Source organism: Apium graveolens, chromosome 6, assembly GCF_009905375.1.
Source record: "Apium graveolens cultivar Ventura chromosome 6, ASM990537v1, whole genome shotgun sequence".
Classification (NCBI taxonomy): Eukaryota; Viridiplantae; Streptophyta; class Magnoliopsida; order Apiales; family Apiaceae; genus Apium; species Apium graveolens.
Window position 1 is genome coordinate 49,901,607 of NC_133652.1, and position 18,283 is coordinate 49,919,889.

Genomic DNA, 18,283 nt, shown 5'->3' on the forward strand with positions numbered 1-18,283 from the left:
TTTTTTCTAATGCATATTTACTTAATACCAGCAATGCACTTGGGTCGTCCCTTCCAAATTTTTACTCTAGATCTCAAAGAAGTACCTGATTTTATTCTTTGATCCTTTTCTTTTTTCTTTTGATAAGTGAGGTTTATCAGCACTTAGTGCATTCAGCAGATTTACTAGTATCAGAACTTAACAGATGAGTAGCATTATTCTAATTGTGACTTATTAATAAGATAAACAAAGTAAACTCAACTAAGCTCAATTATCAGAATTTTTCTTGTGTCAATAGATTTCCACAGAAATAATTACTTCTTACATGGAATCATTTATTTATTGAAGACTACTAGGTCAGCATCTAGCACAGTTATCCTCATAGGATTGAATAGTTACTTAAACAGACATATCACTTATCGGAGTTTAGAAACATATATCAGACAACAGTCAGTACTTAAACACATTTGTCAATTAAGCACAGAATACACAAAGAGATTAATTTCTGTAAATACTGATCATAAAGTCTGATATAACAGAACAAAACTAAGCAGATTTAGAGAAAGAACCTGAAACCATTCCAAGTTCATTTACCAATCTTGTAAAAGTGGCTTCACACAATGGTTTTGTGAAGATATCTGCTAGTTGTTGATCTGTTGGAACAAAGTGCAATTCCACTGTACCTTCATCCATATGTTCCCTTATGAAGTGGTACCTGATGCTGATGTGCTTTGTCATAGAGTGTTGAACTGGATAACCTGTCATAGCAATAGCACTTTAATTATCTTAGTAAATAGGGATTTTGAAATATGTTAACCTATAATCCAGTAACTGATTCTCCATCCAAAGAATCTGTGCACAACAGCTTCCTGCAACAATATACTCTGCTTCTGCAGTTGATGTGGAAATTGACTTTTGTTTCTTGCTGAACCAAGAAACCAATCTGCCTCCAAGAAATTGGCAGCTTCCACTTGTGCTTTTCCTGTCAATTTTGCAACCTGCAAAATCTGCATCTGAGTAACCTATTAGTTTAAAATCTGATTCTCTAGGATACCACAATCCCAGATCAGCTGTTCCTTTAAGATACTTAAAAATTCTTTTCACAGCTGTTAAGTGAGGTTCTCTTGGATCTGCTTGAAATCTTGCACAAAGACAGGTAGCATACATGATATCAGGTCTACTAGCAGCTAGATAGAGTAGAGAGCCAATCATACCTCTGTAATCAGTAATATCTACTGATTTACCAGTATCCTTATCCAGTTTTGTTGCAGTGGCCATGGGAGTGGATGCACTTGAACAATCTTGCATTCCAAATTTCTTCAGCAAGTTTCTGGTGTACTTAATTTGACAAATAAAAGTGCCTTCTTCATTCTGCTTGACTTGAAGGCCCAGAAAATAGCTAAGTTCCCCCATCATACTCATCTGATACCTTGACTGCATCAATTTGGCAAACTTCTTGCAAAGTCTGTCATTTGTAGACCCAAAAATGATATCATCAACATAAATCTGGACCAGAAGTAAGTCCTTTCCATAGTTGAGATAGAACAGTGTTTTGTCTATTATTCCTCTGTTGAATCCACTTTCCAGAAGAAACTGAGCTAAAGTCTCATACCATGCTCTAGGAGCTTGCTTAAGTCCATAAAGTGCTTTATCAAGCCTGTAGACATAATCTGGATGTTTGGAATCTACAAAGCCTGGAAGTTGTTCAACATATACTTCCTCCTCTAATTCTTCATTGAGAAAAGCACGTTTCACATCCATTTGAAAGACAGTAAACTTTTTGTGAGCAGCATAAGCCAAAAATATTCTTATGGCTTCTAACCTAGCAACTGGTGTAAATGTTTCATCATAATTAATTCCCTCCAGTTGAGAATATCCTTTTACAACCAGCCTTGCCTTATTCCTTGTAATTATGCCATCACTGTCAGTTTTGTTTCTGAATACCCACTTTGTACCAACAACAGATCTATTCTTTGGTCTTGGCACTAGGGTCCAGACTTTGTTTCTTTCAAATTCATTTAACTTTTCCTGCATTGCTTGCACCCAATCAGCATCTTGAAGAGCTTCTTCCACTTTCTTTGGCTCAGTCTGAGAGAGAAAAGAATTGTAAAGACATTTGTTTGAAGTACCTGTTCTAGTTCTGATACCTGCATCAAGATTTCCAATTATCAAATCAGGTGTATGTGATTTTGTCCACTTCCTTGCAGATGGAAGGTTTTCTCTAGAACTGGATGCTCCCCCATGATTCATGCTGTCTTCATTTTCATTTTCTGATGCTCCCCCTGAAACTATGCTCTCTGAGTTGAATTCTTCAGAATTTAGATTTTCAGCATTATCAGAACTTGACTTATCAGAACTTGACGAATCAGAACTTGAAGAGCCAGATGTATGTTCTGATGTTTCTTGAGATGTGGTAAGATCTTGAGTATGCTCCCCCTGCATAGGTGCATCTTCCTTTGGCGTAGTCACCACAGTTTCAATAACATCAGAGTTTAATCCATCAGAGTTTACAGTATTAAGACTTAGACTGTCAGGATTTTCAGTATCAGAATTTGAGTCTTCATTTTCAAATCTCAGCTGATCATGGTCAATAAAATCTTCAAGACCAGTAATCTTCTTGTCATCAAAGGAGACATTGATAGATTCCATGACCACTTTTGTTCTCAAATTATAGACTCTGAAGGCTTTTGTGGAAAGTGGATATCCAACAAAGATTCCTTCATCAGCTTTTAGATCAAACTTGGATAGCTGTTCAGGATGAGTCTTGAGAACAAAACACTTGCATCCAAATACATGAAAGTACTTCAGATTTGGCTTCTTTTTCTTCACCATCTCATATGGTGTTTTTCCTTGATTGTTAATGAGTGTTGCATTTTGAGTAAAACAAGCAGTCTGCACAGCTTCAGCCCAAAAATAGGTTGGAAGCTTTGCTTCTTCAAGCATTGTACGTGCAGCTTCAATGAGAGTTCTATTCTTCCTTTCAACAACTCCATTTTGCAGTGGAGTTCCAGGAGCAGAAAATTCCTGCTTTATTCCATGGTTTTTGCAGAACTCTTCCATTATCAAATTCTTGAACTCAGTGCCATTATCACTCCTTAAGGTTTTCACAGAATCTTTGACCAATTTATCCAGATGTTTGACATGATCAATCAAGATAGATGCAGTTTCACTTTTTGTGTGCAAGAAATACACCCATGTGTATCTAGTGAACTCATCCACTATGACCAATGCATATTTCTTCTTTGCAATAGACATGACATTTACTGGACCAAATAGATCAACATGTAGTAGATGATAAGGCTCAAGAATTGATGATTCAGTCTTGCTCTTGAATGAAGATTTTCTTTATTTGGCCTTCTGACAAGAATCACAAAGACCATCAGGAGCAAATACTGACTTTGGCAGTCCTCTCTCAAGATCTTTCTTGACCAGCTCATTTATATTGTTGAAATTTAAATGAGAGAGTTTCTTGTGCCAATTCCAGCTTTCTTCAATTGATGCTCTACTCATCAGACAGATTACAGAACCATCAGTACTTGTTGAAAACTTAGCTTCATAAATGTTACCACGCCTGTATCCTTTTAGAACAACTTTGCCTTTAGATTTACTCACAACTTCACAGTGTTCTTCAAAGAAATCAACATGATAACCTCTGTCACAGATTTGACTTATACTCAGCAGATTATATTTAAATCCTGAGACCAGAGCTACTTCTTTAATGATGACATTCCCAAGATTGATATTGCCATATCCCAATGTTTTTCCAATATTGCCATCTCCATAAGAAACACTTGGGCCAGCTTTCTCCACAAAGTCTGATAGCAGGGCTTTATTTCCAGTCATATGTCCTGAACATCCACTGTCTAGAACTAGAATATTTTTCCTGTTGCCCTGCAATCACAAAGACCACTAATGATTAGTTTTAAGGACCCAGACTTGCTTGGATCCTTTGGCCTTATCAAGTTTGTTAACATTTACAGCGGATTTAGCATCAGAGTTTATGTTAACATTTTTCTTATCAGAACTTACACTATCAGACTTTGAATCAGAATTTACACTAGAAGGAACAATGGAAACTTTCTTCAAAGAAGGTTTTAATTGATAGTAATCATAGTACAAGCTATGATATTCCTTACAAGTATAAATAGAATGCCATAAACTACCACAATGAAAACAAGGATTCTGTGGTTTATATCTAACAGACTGACTCTTAACTCCTGATTTTGAAGGTAAGGAGTTAATGTTCTTATTCTTCCTGCAAAAAGAAGCCAGATGGTTAGAACTTCCACAATTATGACATGTTTTCCTAGAAGCATCAGGAACAGGTTTATAATCATTGCTTTTATTCACACCTTCCTTTCCATTCCTATTTTTCCTAGGTGATTTTACCTTGTTTACATTCTTAACTTCTTTCAGCTTATGCTTAAGCTGCTTCTTTGTCATTAAGCCTATGTTTACTTCAGCTGTCTTTTCCTGTTTTAGTTTGTCAGAAGTTAATCCCTCTCTAACTTCTGATTTATCATTATCAGACTTTTCAGTTACAAACTTAACAGGTTTTAACTTTGGCTTTTGCTTAACAACAGGCTTAATTTCTACAGTTCCTTTATCATTCTTATCATCTCCATAACCTAAGCCCTCTTTCCAATTTTCACTACTTAGCAAATTTTGAGTTGTTCTGCCAGAGTTAGTCCAAGTCCTGATTATCTCTCTTTCCTTTTCTAACTCAGTTTTTAGAGATTCATTCATTTTTAGCACTTCATCCCTAACATAAAGAGCATCATCTCTATCCTTCTGAGTTTGACGGAACATAACTAACTCTTTTTCTAAGAAATCATTTCTTTTCTTAAAAGCAAGATTTTCAGAAATTAATCTTTCACATGTTAAAGTCTGATCTCTATAACTAACAAACATGGTTTTAAGATATCTTCTCAACTCATTAATATCATCAGTATGGAAAGCATAAGTAGTCCGAGGTACCTTTGTTTCAGCAGCTTCAGAACTGCTCTCAGCACTTTCTTTATCAGCATTTGCCATCAACGCATAGTTCTCCTCACTTTCAGAGTCTGAGGTGTCTGTCCAGCTTTTCTGCTTTGTGACAAGAGCCTTGCCTTTGTCACCCTTTACCTTCTTGCAATCAGGAGATATGTGGCCTTTCTCACCACAGTTATAGCATTTGACATTGGTATAATCTCCTCTATCAGACTTTCCTCCCCTGCCTTCAAATCTTCTGAAATTCTTCTTATCAGAACTTATGCCTTTCCTGGAAAACTTCTTTCCTTTCCTGAACTTCCTGTATTCAATCTTTGTGATCCCTTTCACCATAAGAGCACACAGCTTCATCATCTCCTCATCAGCATCAGTCTCAGGCAAGCTTTCAGAATCTGAGTCATCATCACTTTCAGAACTTGATGACATAGTATCAGACTTTGTGAAAAGAGCTTTACCCTTGTCTTTCCTTGAGGTAGCTGCCTTGGGGGATTCTTCTTCAGCCTTAAGAGCAACTGTCCTTGACTTTCCTCCTTTCCTCTTGCTTCTTTGTTCCATCTCGAGTTCATGAGTCTTGAGCATTCCATAAATTTCATCAAGAGTTGCTTCATCAAGACTGTAGTTGTCTCTTATTGTTGTTGCCTTCAAATCCCAACATTCAGGAAGAGCTAACAAGAATTTAAGGTTTGAATCTTCAAGATCATACTCCTTATTAACCAGTGACAGATCATTCAAGAGTTTGACAAATCTATCATATAAATCAGTCAATGACTCATTAGCCTTTGAGTCAAAGTGTTCATACTCTTGAGTGAGTATTGTCTTCCTGTTCTTCTTAATTGTATCAGTTCCCTGACACCTTGTTTCCAGAGTATCCCATATCTCCTTAGCAGTCTTGCAGCTAATTACCCTATTTGACATTACATTATCAGTGGCACTATGCAGTAAGTGTCGTACCTTAGCATCCTTAGCAATTGATGCTATATCTTCAGCAGTATAATCACTATTCTCCTTTGGTACGGTCTTTGCTGCTTCACCTGCAACTGCAACTGCGAGCTTGGTTGGTTTGTGAGGCCCTTCCTTGATTCTATCAAGATATTCTGGATCTGTAGCTTCCAGAAACATGGTCATCCTCACCTTCCATATGGCATATTCAGATGGTCTCAGTATGGGAACTCTGATGGTTTCATACCGACTTTGGATTTGTGTCTTTGGAGGTTCTTCAGTTTTGGTAGGCTTAGTTGGAGTTTCTGTGTCAGACATGATTGTGTTTGGATCTTTAACTGTATGTGCGTTAACAGATAGGCTCTGATACCACTTGTTAGGTCACACACACTGTAGAGGGGGTGAATACAATGTAAAATACAATCAAATCGAACTTTAATATCTTAAGTAACAGAAAACAAACTTTATTGAAACAATAAACTCTGTTACAGTATGGAACTGTTACCTCTCAGTGATGAACAAATATCACGAGAGCTGCTAGGGTTACAATAAATAATCTTCTCGAATATGATAACACTTATAGTGTAAACCCTATGTCTGTGTTTATATACTACACAGTTACAAGATAATCGCTAATTGATATGGAATATAATTCTGCTTCCTAAAATATATCAATCAGATATCTTTTCTTCCAAGTATTCCATTCTTCACGGAACTCCTTCTTCATGCATATCTCTTCTTATGTTTATCTCGATCTTCTTTCCTTTAATCAGCTACTGTCCTTATCTGATCGTCTTTCAGCACTTAAGTTCTGATATCCAACTTCTGATGATTATCTCCTGATAATATAAGTACTGATATCCTTAAGTCCTGACTTCCAGTATAAGTATTGATTCCCAGTTAAGTATTGATTTGTCATGTTAAGTAAGATCTGAAAATTAAACATAAATCATATTAGTCATGACATTATCAAATATATCTAACAGTTTAATAAATAAGTTTTGGTCGTAGTTTAACGTGATAAGAAAACTAAGTAGTTCGGTAATTGTCTATGACTATTTATTTGTCTATAACTATTTATTTTTATTTTTAATAACCAAGGGGATAACAGTTGAACCCGATATATCACACTCCGATTATTATAATAATTATAAATATAGATTTGATTCATTTTAGTATAGAAGTATCAATTTGTATACTTTAAGAGATAACTAGAAAGAATCCTGGGGAATCTTGATTTTATTATAAAATTTTATCAAATTTGTTTCTAACGTAGAATAATAATTATATTTAAATATAATAAAACGTTTAACAATTGAAATTTGAAAAAAAAATTATTCAAATTTGATTATATTGTGAAATAATTTTGGATAAATTTAATTTTACTCTGATTCCACTATATAACCATTTTAAATTATTTTATCAAATTTTAATAATTTTTTAAATAAAAAATTATGCAAATCTTTTAATTTGATAATTCATATATAATGAAAAGTAAAATAAAATATATAATTATATTTTTTAAATAATAATTCTCTACGAACATAAGAGTTCTGCATGAATTACCACTCATATAATTAATATTCTAAAACCTTATGGTTAAATAGTTAAGACAAATTTGTAAGTAAAGGGTAGTACATGAAATATACCTTTTTCATCAACCATTTATAAAGGCTAATAGATATTTTAATATATAAAAAATAGTGGTATTGAATTGTTTGAATAAATTAAGAAAAATTATTCAAAATATTATATTTTTAAATTTATTTACAAAAATATTTACATTTTAAAGTTATTTTCAAAAAATACAATTTTTTAAGTTTAATTTTCAAAAACAAGATTTGCAACCTCTGTAATCTTTTATTTAACTTAATTTTCAATTTTAAAAATATTGATTTAAAAATTGTATATGTTACTTTCAATTTTGTAACCTCTGCAAACTTAAAATCAATTTAAAAAAAATAAAACCAAAGTTACATAACAGATTGCAAATCTTATTTTTGAAAATAAAACTTGTCTAACTTATTTTTCAAAATAAGATAAGAATGACAGTATTTTTGAAATATTTTTTAAAAAATAAGTATTTTTGAAAAAACCCGATTTATATATTATAATTATTTGATTTGAATAAAGTATGCAATTTTTTTTTCTGTTTAAGAAAAGAAGAATATTAAATGAATGAAGCAATTTATACTATATATATTATAATAGACGAAACATTAAAAGTTTGGTTGTCAGTCGGTTGATACTTGGTAAAATTACTTGATTACCCTTATTTAATTATTTCAATTCTAATTATTGGGTCGATCAATTCTAATTCCAATTGATATTGAAATCATCTCTCTCTATTACTTTACCAATTTCAATTCTATTTTATATCGAATTCTATATCATAATAATTTTTATTAAATTCAACTTTTTCTACCAATTTATATTTTAATAAAGTATGTACACAATATATAAAAAGTGTAAAAATTTTAACTAAAAAATTAAATTGGATAACATAATTTAAAAAAATTGGGTCGAGACAAACATGAGCTAATGCTATTATTCACATAGAACTAGTTTATAGCCCGTGCTATAACCCGTGCTTTGCACACGGGTATTTCAAAAATTATTTAATAAAATAAATAAATAAATTTATAATTAAAATTGAATAATATAATTCTGAAAGATTAAATTATTTATATAATAAGTGTATTGCATCTACATATTATAATAAATTTATTTAAGAACTAATTTCGTTACATAAGTTATTTTTATGTTATATATTATTTGAGATTATTTCTATAAATAGATCTTTAAAATTTAAAGTTTACTTCAAATTTGTATTTAAAACTTACTATAAGTAACACAATTCATGTTTATAATTGTATTGCAAAGTTTCTATAATTAAAACGGGTCATAATAAATATATGGATATTTTATAAACCTAATATGAATACCAAATCTAAAAATGGATAGTCCATTGGGTCAAATTAAAGTTAAAAATTATATCTCGGCCAAAATATGGATACCAAACCTTAGGAAAGGGTTATCCAACAATTTATAATATATAGATTTATCTAATTCAAAAACCTGGACAAACATAACTACGATGGGGAAAAAATAATTATCTTGAATATTGAAAAATGAACTTGGACATTTGTTAAAACGATCTCGTTTTCTAAAATGGGCTCAACAAACATTAAGCAAATCAATATCTCTCCGGAAATGACAAAAATAGTGGATAAAAAACCAAGAATCTCAAGTATTTCAAAATTTATTCTACAAGTTTCCGTAAATGAAAGTAAAGAAAACTTTTTATGATTTAGCAAAAAAAAAAAAAACTTTTTATGATAATTTTCCTAAAACTGGTATGTTTGTAAAAATATAATGGTATGTTAGAAAATGATGATTGAATCCACATAAAATATTTGGTCATCACCAGGAAGAAAACTCAAGAAATTTGTATCGTACAATGAATATATGAGTATAATATGAGTATAATTCAATTTTTGGTCATGGATGAATGTACAGGGAGAAAAGAATTGATATTTTAGGGAAAATATGAGATGAATATGATGATTATTGACAGTAGGAAGAAGAAAACCCCCTACTGGGATCTTTTACGAAAAAAATATATTATGTTTTACATTTTATAACTAATAAGAGAGAGATTAACGCCTTGCTCCCGAGTTTTAAAAAGGAAGGAAAGTAAGTGGAGGGTAAGTAAAGTTGTTTCACTTCCCTCCGTAATCGTGCTCCCGAGTTTTTTAAAGGAGCGAAAGCAAGTGTTTTTGAATGCAAATTTAACAATCTTTCACTCCAAAATTTTCACTCCAAAAATGGGATGAAAGTATTTACCTCCTATTCACTTACTTCCTTCCCATTAAAAAACTCGGGAGCAGGCCGTAAGAGAGAATGTCCGGAGGGGAGGAGAGAATGGAGGGATATTAGAGTATACACCCACATGGGTTGTGGCCGTCGTTTGTAGTGTCATTGTTGATATCTCTCTCGCCGTTGAAAGGCTTCTTCATTACTCACCGGGAATTTTGTAAAGAATCCTCAAATACCATTAGCCCTTTTAAAAATTAATATTATACTATAGCAAGTGAAATATGATATAATTGTTCGTGATTTGGTTTAACCATCAAAAAATTATTAGCCGTTGAATTTTTATTACATAAATAAGAGCTGTTAAATTTAGAATAAAGAATCTCTTACTATATATTAAACCAGGATACAAAGGTAAAAAGATCCATTTTAATAGCCGTCAAATTACCAGTATAGCCTTATTTATTCAAGAATTTACAAAAAAGTCACTACAAGTTTACTTTATAAAAATATTAGTTGGTGTTGAAAATTAAACTCAACACTTCTAAGTTGAAAGTGAGACTCTCAACCAATTATGTTAGGCTTTCATTTTGAATAAAAATAAAATTAATTATCAATATTCGCAAGTATCCTACATTTTATTAAGTTCCCGTTTGCTCTTATAATTTATTTGATAAGGCATAAAGTATACCCTTATTTATTCAAAAATTACAAAAAATTACTAAAACTTTAATTTAGAAAAATATTAGTTGGTGCTGCGAATCAAACGTAACACCTCGAAGTCAAAAATGAAACTATCAACCACTTATGTCAGACATTGATTTTCAAGAAAAATAAAATTCTATTATTAATATTCGCAAGTACCTAAATTCTATTAAATTCCCGTTCACTCTTATAATTTATTTAATAAAGCATACTTTTTTTTAAAACAAGTACCTTAAAATCATATTTATAGCGATTTTTTTCAAATTTGACCATGAAGGAGAACACATCCTCGAAAAATAAGCAGATACACAAAACATTATAAAATGGCTTATATCAATATCTTTTATACGGTTTAATGTATAATAATTATACGGGTATTTCGTTAAAATCATACAAGTTTACATACGTTCATGTTTTATCAAAATTAAAAATTATGTTAAAAATTACTATGAAAAATTAAGTTAAATTCGAAATATTGTCATTTACCGTATTTTAATTACAAAATTATTTTAATATATGTCTCGGTTCATTCGAAAAATTATTTTAATTTATAAATGAACCCATGCCTTCCACAGATTTTTACGCTAGTTTTATTTATTTGATATCTTTTATAAGCAATCTTGGAATCCTCTCAGCAATAGTATTAAAAATTATTTTTATTTAGACTATCTACTAAAAGTTCAAGGTTCCTCATAATAATAATATTAAAATTTAGAATGTGTATCTATTCCTTAGTTGTAAACAACAATCAATTAAATAAATATTTTAATTATTATTAAAATCATTACATTATTAACATTACAATTTTGTTTTTCAAATTTAGAGCAAATTTGATTAATAAATTGAAAAAGATTTAATCGGGATAAATCTCTAAACTGGTCATGCAACTAGATTAAAAAAGGAATAAAAGAGCTAAATAATTAGTCGTTTTATTTCTAAATTGCTTAACTAACTGAATACAAATATTCTTAAAATTAAATATGAAGATAATAATTTCCCTATCAATCTAGCCTGCATTTTTCCTGAAAATAGTAGTTTCTCAATTGAATATCACATTAATTTCACGGATAGGGAAATATTCAGAGAACTCAGTTTCGTATTATTAACAAATATTTTTTGTGAAAAATGAGCACATGCAATTTTTACCACTGTTCCAAGCGCACCCCAGCTATCTACCTATAAGACACCAGCTATTGATGTAATTTGAGTCGAGTCGAGTTTGTGCTTATTAAATTCGAATTCGAGCTTTTTTTAATTGAGTCGAGTCGAGTCGAGCCAAAAAAAAAAATCGAACCTAAAAATTATGTCTGAGCTCGACCCGGATAATAAACGAGTCAAGTTCGAGCTACTCGCAAGTTTTCGAGCTTTTCGAGTTTTTTAATCGAGTTTTCGAGTTTTCGAGTTTTCGAGCGTATTCCATTTTAACGAGTTTGATCTTATCGAGTTTTCGAGTTTTTAAACGAGTTTTCGAGTTTATCCCATTTTAACGAGTTCGATCTTATCGAGTTTTTTAACGGGTCATCGAGTTTTCGAGCTTATATAGATTATTATTGAGTTTTCGAGATTATTGGGGTTATTATTGAGTTTTCAAGTTTTTACTTTGATTTCATGAAAATATCCGATAACGTTATTTTATTTTCAAGTTCAACCTAAACATATTCTTTTTTTGTTTTAAATGACAATAATATATGAGGAGAATAACAATAACAACACACTTAATATTTCCAATACTCAATTTTTTGAATCAGTTAAACAATATTTCAATCTCATCTATTCACACATATTTTAAAAATACATTTTATTTTCATTAGAAAACATCTTAAAAAAATACGAGGATAATTAGCCTAAAAGAATTAATATGATTTGATAGTTAAGAATAAAATAATCAATTGAGAAGTTGTATTATTACATGATGAAACTAAAGTTCAATTATTAATATGATTTAGTCGTAAGAAATTTATTACACATTATAAAGCGTTGGAATAAATAGTTAATTTAACAGTATAATGTGACAGTAACATATAGTATAGAAACTCATAATTTAGATTTTTTGATTATATCATTATTTACTAATAATTTTTTTAATAATATATTTTTATTTCAAAACAAATATAGCTTTTAAAATTAAGAAAATTTATCAAATCTATTCAAGTTTTCCATATTTTTTACAAAAATACGAACAAAGTTGCATTTTAGGTTGCATATAAGGTTGCACCGTATTTTTGCAAGAAAAAATTATAACTTAGTTATTTTTGAAAAAAACCCTAAAATTAATTTTGTTAACTTAATGAAGTTATTGAGTTATTATTTTATTTTAAAATATAAATAACACTTATCGTATATTTAAACTAGTTAGAGTTGAATTTTACCAAGCGAACAAATCTATGCTATATCGGGTTTTCTAATGTGTGCCCAAGTGCACACAATAAATACTAACTCCCATGAGTTTGATGCATTTTGATTGGTCCTCTAACCATAAATATTGATGTACCCCTGCATTTATAACAACTCCACCATTAAAAATGCACCAAACTCATGGGAGTTAGTGCTTATTGTGTGCCGTCGGGCACACATTAGAAAGACCGTACATGTGTCATTCAATTGTCAAATAAAATTAGTTTTACAGACTAATTTACTACTTTTTCATAATACATCGATATTATTAGGTTTTTATTATATTTGGTAAAAATTTTAAATTGAATTATTTTGTTAAAATATATTTAATTATTTTTTTATAGTTAAATTTTAAAAATTATTTTTTTTTATTTGCTCTTTTTTTAAAAAAATACAAAAAATACAAAAAATACAAAATCTATATTTTTATTATTTTTTTAAGAAATTTATGTTAAAAAACTAAGAATGTCAAATGTCCAGGAACAAATCATGGCATTTAAAACAACGGTCTTTCTAATTTAGCCTAAAAGAATTAATGTGATTTGATAATTAAGAATAAAATAATCAATTGAGAAGTTGTATTATTACATCATGAAACTAAAGTTCAATTATTGATATGATTTAGTCGTCAGAAATTTATTACACATTTTAAAGCGTTGGAATAAATAGTTAATTTAATAGTATAATGTCATAGTAACATATAGTATAGAAACTCATAATTTAGATTTTTTGATTATATCATTATTTACTAATAATTGTTTTAATAATATATTTTTATTTCAAAACAAAAATAGCTTTATAACGTGTGCTCAAAACCACACAATAAGCACTAAGTCCCATGAATTTGGTGCATTTTGATTGGTACTCTAATCATAAATATTGATGGACCCCTGCATTTACAACAATTTCACCAATAAAAATACACCAAACTCATGGGCGTTAGTGCTTATTTTGTGTACTTGGGTACACATTAGAAAGACCGTATATGTGTCCTTCAATTGTCTAATAAAATTAGTTTTACAAACTAATTTACTAGTTTTTCATAATATATCAGCATTATTAGGTTTTTATTATATTTGGTAAAATTTTTAAATTGAATTATTTTGTTAAAATATATTTAATTATTTTTTATAGTTAAATTTTAAAAATTATTTTTTTATTTGCTATTTTTTAAAAAAAATAAAAAAATACAAAATCTATATTTTTATTATTTTTTTAAGAAATTTATGTTAAAGAACTAAGAAAGTCAAATGTCCAGGAACAAATCATGGCATTTAAAACAACGGCCTTTCTAATTAAATATATTTTAACAAAATAATTCAATTTAAATTTTTTACCAAATATAATAAAAACCTAATAATGCCGATATATTATGAAAAACTAGTAAATTAGTCTATAAAACTAATTTTATTACACAATTAAATGACACATATATTAGCAAACACATAAATATTTATAAAAAAATTAATCGAGCTCGAGTTCGAGCCGAGTCAAGTTTATCGAGTCGAGCTCAAAAAAACTCGGCTCGACTCGAGTTTTTTACCGAGCCAGAAAATGTGTTCGAGCTTGAGCTCGATAACGAGTTCGAGTCGAGCTCAATTTATCGAGTCGAGTTTGAGCCGGCTCGGTTCGAATTACACCCCTAACACCAACTATAAATCTGCCGAAAGTGTTATTGATGCGAGATATCCAAATCTTTCAATACACTATAAAATTTATTTTCAACAAAACAACACATTGAACAAAACGAGACAAATCGCATAAAACGAGATAATAAAAACAAATAATAACTCAAACATAACAAAACAAAAAAATAAAATAAAAAATCTCGGAATAATACCAAATTTTAATATATTATTAGATAAAAAAACTAACTAACATGATTAATTTTTTTATACAAAACTGACTTAATATTAAAATTTATATTTAAAAAGGCCTTGTACATCACAGAAGTTTTAAGCCCTTACGAATAATACGGAGATCGAAAATGATCAGTACGAACCTCGAGTGAGTTACGACTTACGTGTTTGTTTCCCATTCAATTAGTAATAATGACTTAATTTTCGTTGACCAAAGTAAATATTTAGCAAAAACTTAAAAATCCATAAAAATGTAAAAGATACCAAATATGCAGATTTATATAATGGGTAGACAAGAGAGTCATGTGTGCGAGAACATAAACTATGTCATGTAGGTACACACGTACAGTCACATTCAACTGAAATCCCCTGATTTGTAATATAAATACCAAACTACTGTTTCATCAACATCCCCCCCAGCCAAATCCGGGAGACAAAACCTTATAAATTTTTAGTCACCCGTAAAGACCGAATCAAGACAGGTACTAACATCTCTCTCTCTCTCTCTCTCAGTTTGTCCTGTTCTAATTTTATCTCATGTTTACACTGTTATTTTTAAAATATCAGTTATTTATTTCCTGTTCTTGAAAATGAGATATCACTATGTACATGATTTTGTTTAGTATACTGTGAGTTAGTGTAATTAGTGATATAAAGTTTTAATCTTTATGCTTTTCTTGATTTATTTTCTCAGTTTCTTGTGAGCCCTTTTGGATTCTGGTTTTCTAGTGTAACGAGAGTGGTTTTCAGAACAAACCCTCATGGAGAAAGAGCCACTTCTTCCATTCGTTAAGCCTAAAAAACTACCAGTTTCACCAATACCTATACCGATACCAATACCACCACCACTTTATCCACTTCCAGAGAATAATGAAATTTCTATGCCTTTAACCCCATCAGAGTTTAAAGAACGTTTGATTTTCGGAACCCCGAAAGAGTCACTATCATCCTCTTCTAATCTTGTTGATGCCTTAACAATAACCCCTTCTTCTGCAGAAAATGTCAAAACTTCTCATCAATCTTGGTTGGCTGATCCTAATTACCCTAGGCACAAATCCAATCTTCATAGGTCGAAAACCGCCCCGGCTATGGCTGTGATTAATGATTTTGCACATCCTGTGTCCGAGGCGAAACAGCCTCAATTTGGTTCATCTATATCCATTGTTCAACAGGCTGTTGTTTTGTTGATTTTGTACTTGACACTTGGTGTGTTTATATATTGGTTCTGCAAAGATCATTTTATGGCGATTGAGACGCACCCGGTTGTTGATGGTTTGTATTTTTGCATTGTGACAATGTGTACGATTGGGTATGGGGACATCACTCCTAATAGTACTCCAGCTAAACTTTTTTCGATTTTGTTTGTGTTGGTTGGTTTCGGATTTATTGATATCTTGTTAAGTGCGATGGTTAGTTATGTTCTTGATTTGCAAGAGAGCTATCTTTTGAGAAGTGCTAAAGTTGGGAAAGAGCATGAGCATGATGGTAGATCGTATTTAATTGATTTCAAGAAGGGGAGGATGAGGATTCGTATGAAAGTGGGATTAGCGTTGGGGGTTGTGGTTCTTTGTACCGGAGTTGGAATGACTGTTATGCATTTTGTTGAGAAACTTGGTTGGGTAGATTCTTTTTATCTGTCGGTCATGTCAGTTACTACTGTTGGATATGGTGACCGGGCATTTACTACCATGGCTGGTCGGATTTTTGCTTCTATTTGGTTGCTTGTATCCACACTTGCAGTTGCTCGAGCCTTTCTTTACTTGGCTGAGGCTAGAGTGGATAAGCGTCATAGGAGGATGGCTAAATGGGTTCTTGGTCAGGATTTGACTGTTTCTCAATTTCTTGCTGCTGATATTGACAACAACGGATTTGTGAGGTAATAATACTATGTGTTAGTAACTTGATCTCGTATTTAGTTAGTTGCATACATGCCTTCAAAAACAGTTCTTGTATGCATGAATCTAGTAGGTGCTTTTGACTAGACAGTGTTGTTATTGGAGCTTCTTTCTAAAATGGGCTTCATGATAGACATTAAAATAATTTAGCATCTCGTTTTTGCATCTTTTTGCACCACCACTGGTTTTGACAAGTTACTTTTTTTCTTTTTGAAAAACAGAGGGTCTATAGGAGCATTAGGGTTGAAGTTGAGGGTATTTATTATTATTTTTAAATATGTAAGCAAGTCCTTTCTAGTCCTGAAAAATAATATATAAACCGAAATAAATATTTTCTAATTTAGTTTGGTTGGGTCAATTTTTTTTAGGTTGTCTCAGTTTCCTTTTTGTCAACAGATATCAAAATGATTTGTCTTAGTTCAGACTGTCTAGGATTCATAGTTGATCTTCATCTTACAAGCCATAGGTCTGCGAGTATTATCGATACTTGCAGAGTTATTCCTGCAGTACAAGGTTGACATGGCCTGTAGGGTGTAGGCTGTAGCCATGTAATGAAATTTAGAGGCAGTACTGTATCTACTCTGAAAGTAGAGCTTCGTGTATACCTTTTTCGGTATATACTAGGGAAACCTTATAAATTTTGTTGGTATTTGGAATGACTGCAATGTTTTGAATTTTGGAGATATTCATCTCAGTTTAGCACACAACCATCACCCTTGCTGACTGCTGTTGCAATCTTGAGCATGGCTTCCTCTTGAAACCTATGTTCTTTGTCTTTTACCAGTTTTGGGACAAAAGGTAGACCCCTTGACTACAAGCGTTTATTCTTAGGTTTTCTTTTTCAGGAGGATGAATGTATATATATTAACAAACCAATTCTATACAAGTATTATCTGATTGGGATCTTGGCAATATCATTATTTCAACTAATTGTTTAGCACTGATCAAACTAATATTTGTATTAGTATTTAATTCTAATATAGTACTGTTTTTCCTGTGTATCGGCTATGAACAACTCTTTACCCTACTATTCGAGGCTTTACTGATTGCATAAATTTTCAAATTGATGTTGCAGTAAATCTGAGTACGTTATATACAAGCTCAAGGAGTTGGGCAAAGTGTCTGAGAAAGACATCTTGCAGATCAGCCAGACGTTCGACCGTCTAGACTCCGGAAATTGTGGAAAAATTAGCCTTGCCGATCTTATGGAAAATCATCACTGAAAATCTGACTATATTTTAGTATCATACGAAAAAATACGTACAATTAGCCCCTCAAAAATCTTCATCCCGGTATAGTAGATGTAGATCAGCATAATCTTCCGGACATGAAGAAAGGGAAAGATCCGAGTTTGGAATTAATGGGAATGGGACCGTGGAATATGCTTGAAGAACTCAACTTTACATAGTATTTTTTGCCAATATTGTGAAGTTGAGTTGCAAATTTCTCCCGAATAAGTATGAAATGGACCCGTTAGATGTTTAGATAGATATATTAGTTGAATGCATCTACCAGACAGCAACTGGTCCCTGATGGGCCAGAATATGAAAGCATGAAGTAGTCCTCTAGAAAGTGATTCCTATATAGTGGAACGGCCTGATTGTTCAGGCATTGATCTGCTTTAGTGCTTCAGATGAGTATCTGTTCAGTAGTTAAACTTTTTTTTTATGCTATGTACGCCCAATAAATTTTTTAGGGCTAGAATAT

The 18,283-nt window shown here is 31.3% G+C and overlaps 1 protein-coding gene across 1 annotated transcript; it reads left to right on the forward strand.

Annotated features, from left to right (window-relative positions):
• Positions 1-14,997: 14,997 nt before the first annotated feature.
• LOC141667993 (two-pore potassium channel 3-like) lies at positions 14,998-18,211 on the forward strand. The gene is made up of 3 exons (XM_074474649.1): positions 14,998-15,163; positions 15,376-16,557; positions 17,652-18,211. The coding sequence occupies exons 2-3, from the start codon at positions 15,443-15,445 to the stop codon at positions 17,797-17,799; spliced, it is 1,263 nt and encodes a 420-aa protein (XP_074330750.1). The 5' UTR covers positions 14,998-15,163; positions 15,376-15,442; the 3' UTR covers positions 17,800-18,211.
• Positions 18,212-18,283: the final 72 nt, after the last annotated feature.

Coding starts and splice junctions, on each gene's coding strand:
- LOC141667993 (XM_074474649.1), top strand. CDS start 15,443: ATGGAGAAAGAGCCACTTCTTCCATTCGTTAAGCCTAAAAAACTACCA. Junction 16,558..17,651: donor GACAACAACGGATTTGTGAG/GTAATAATACTA, acceptor TTGATGTTGCAG/TAAATCTGAGTACGTTATAT.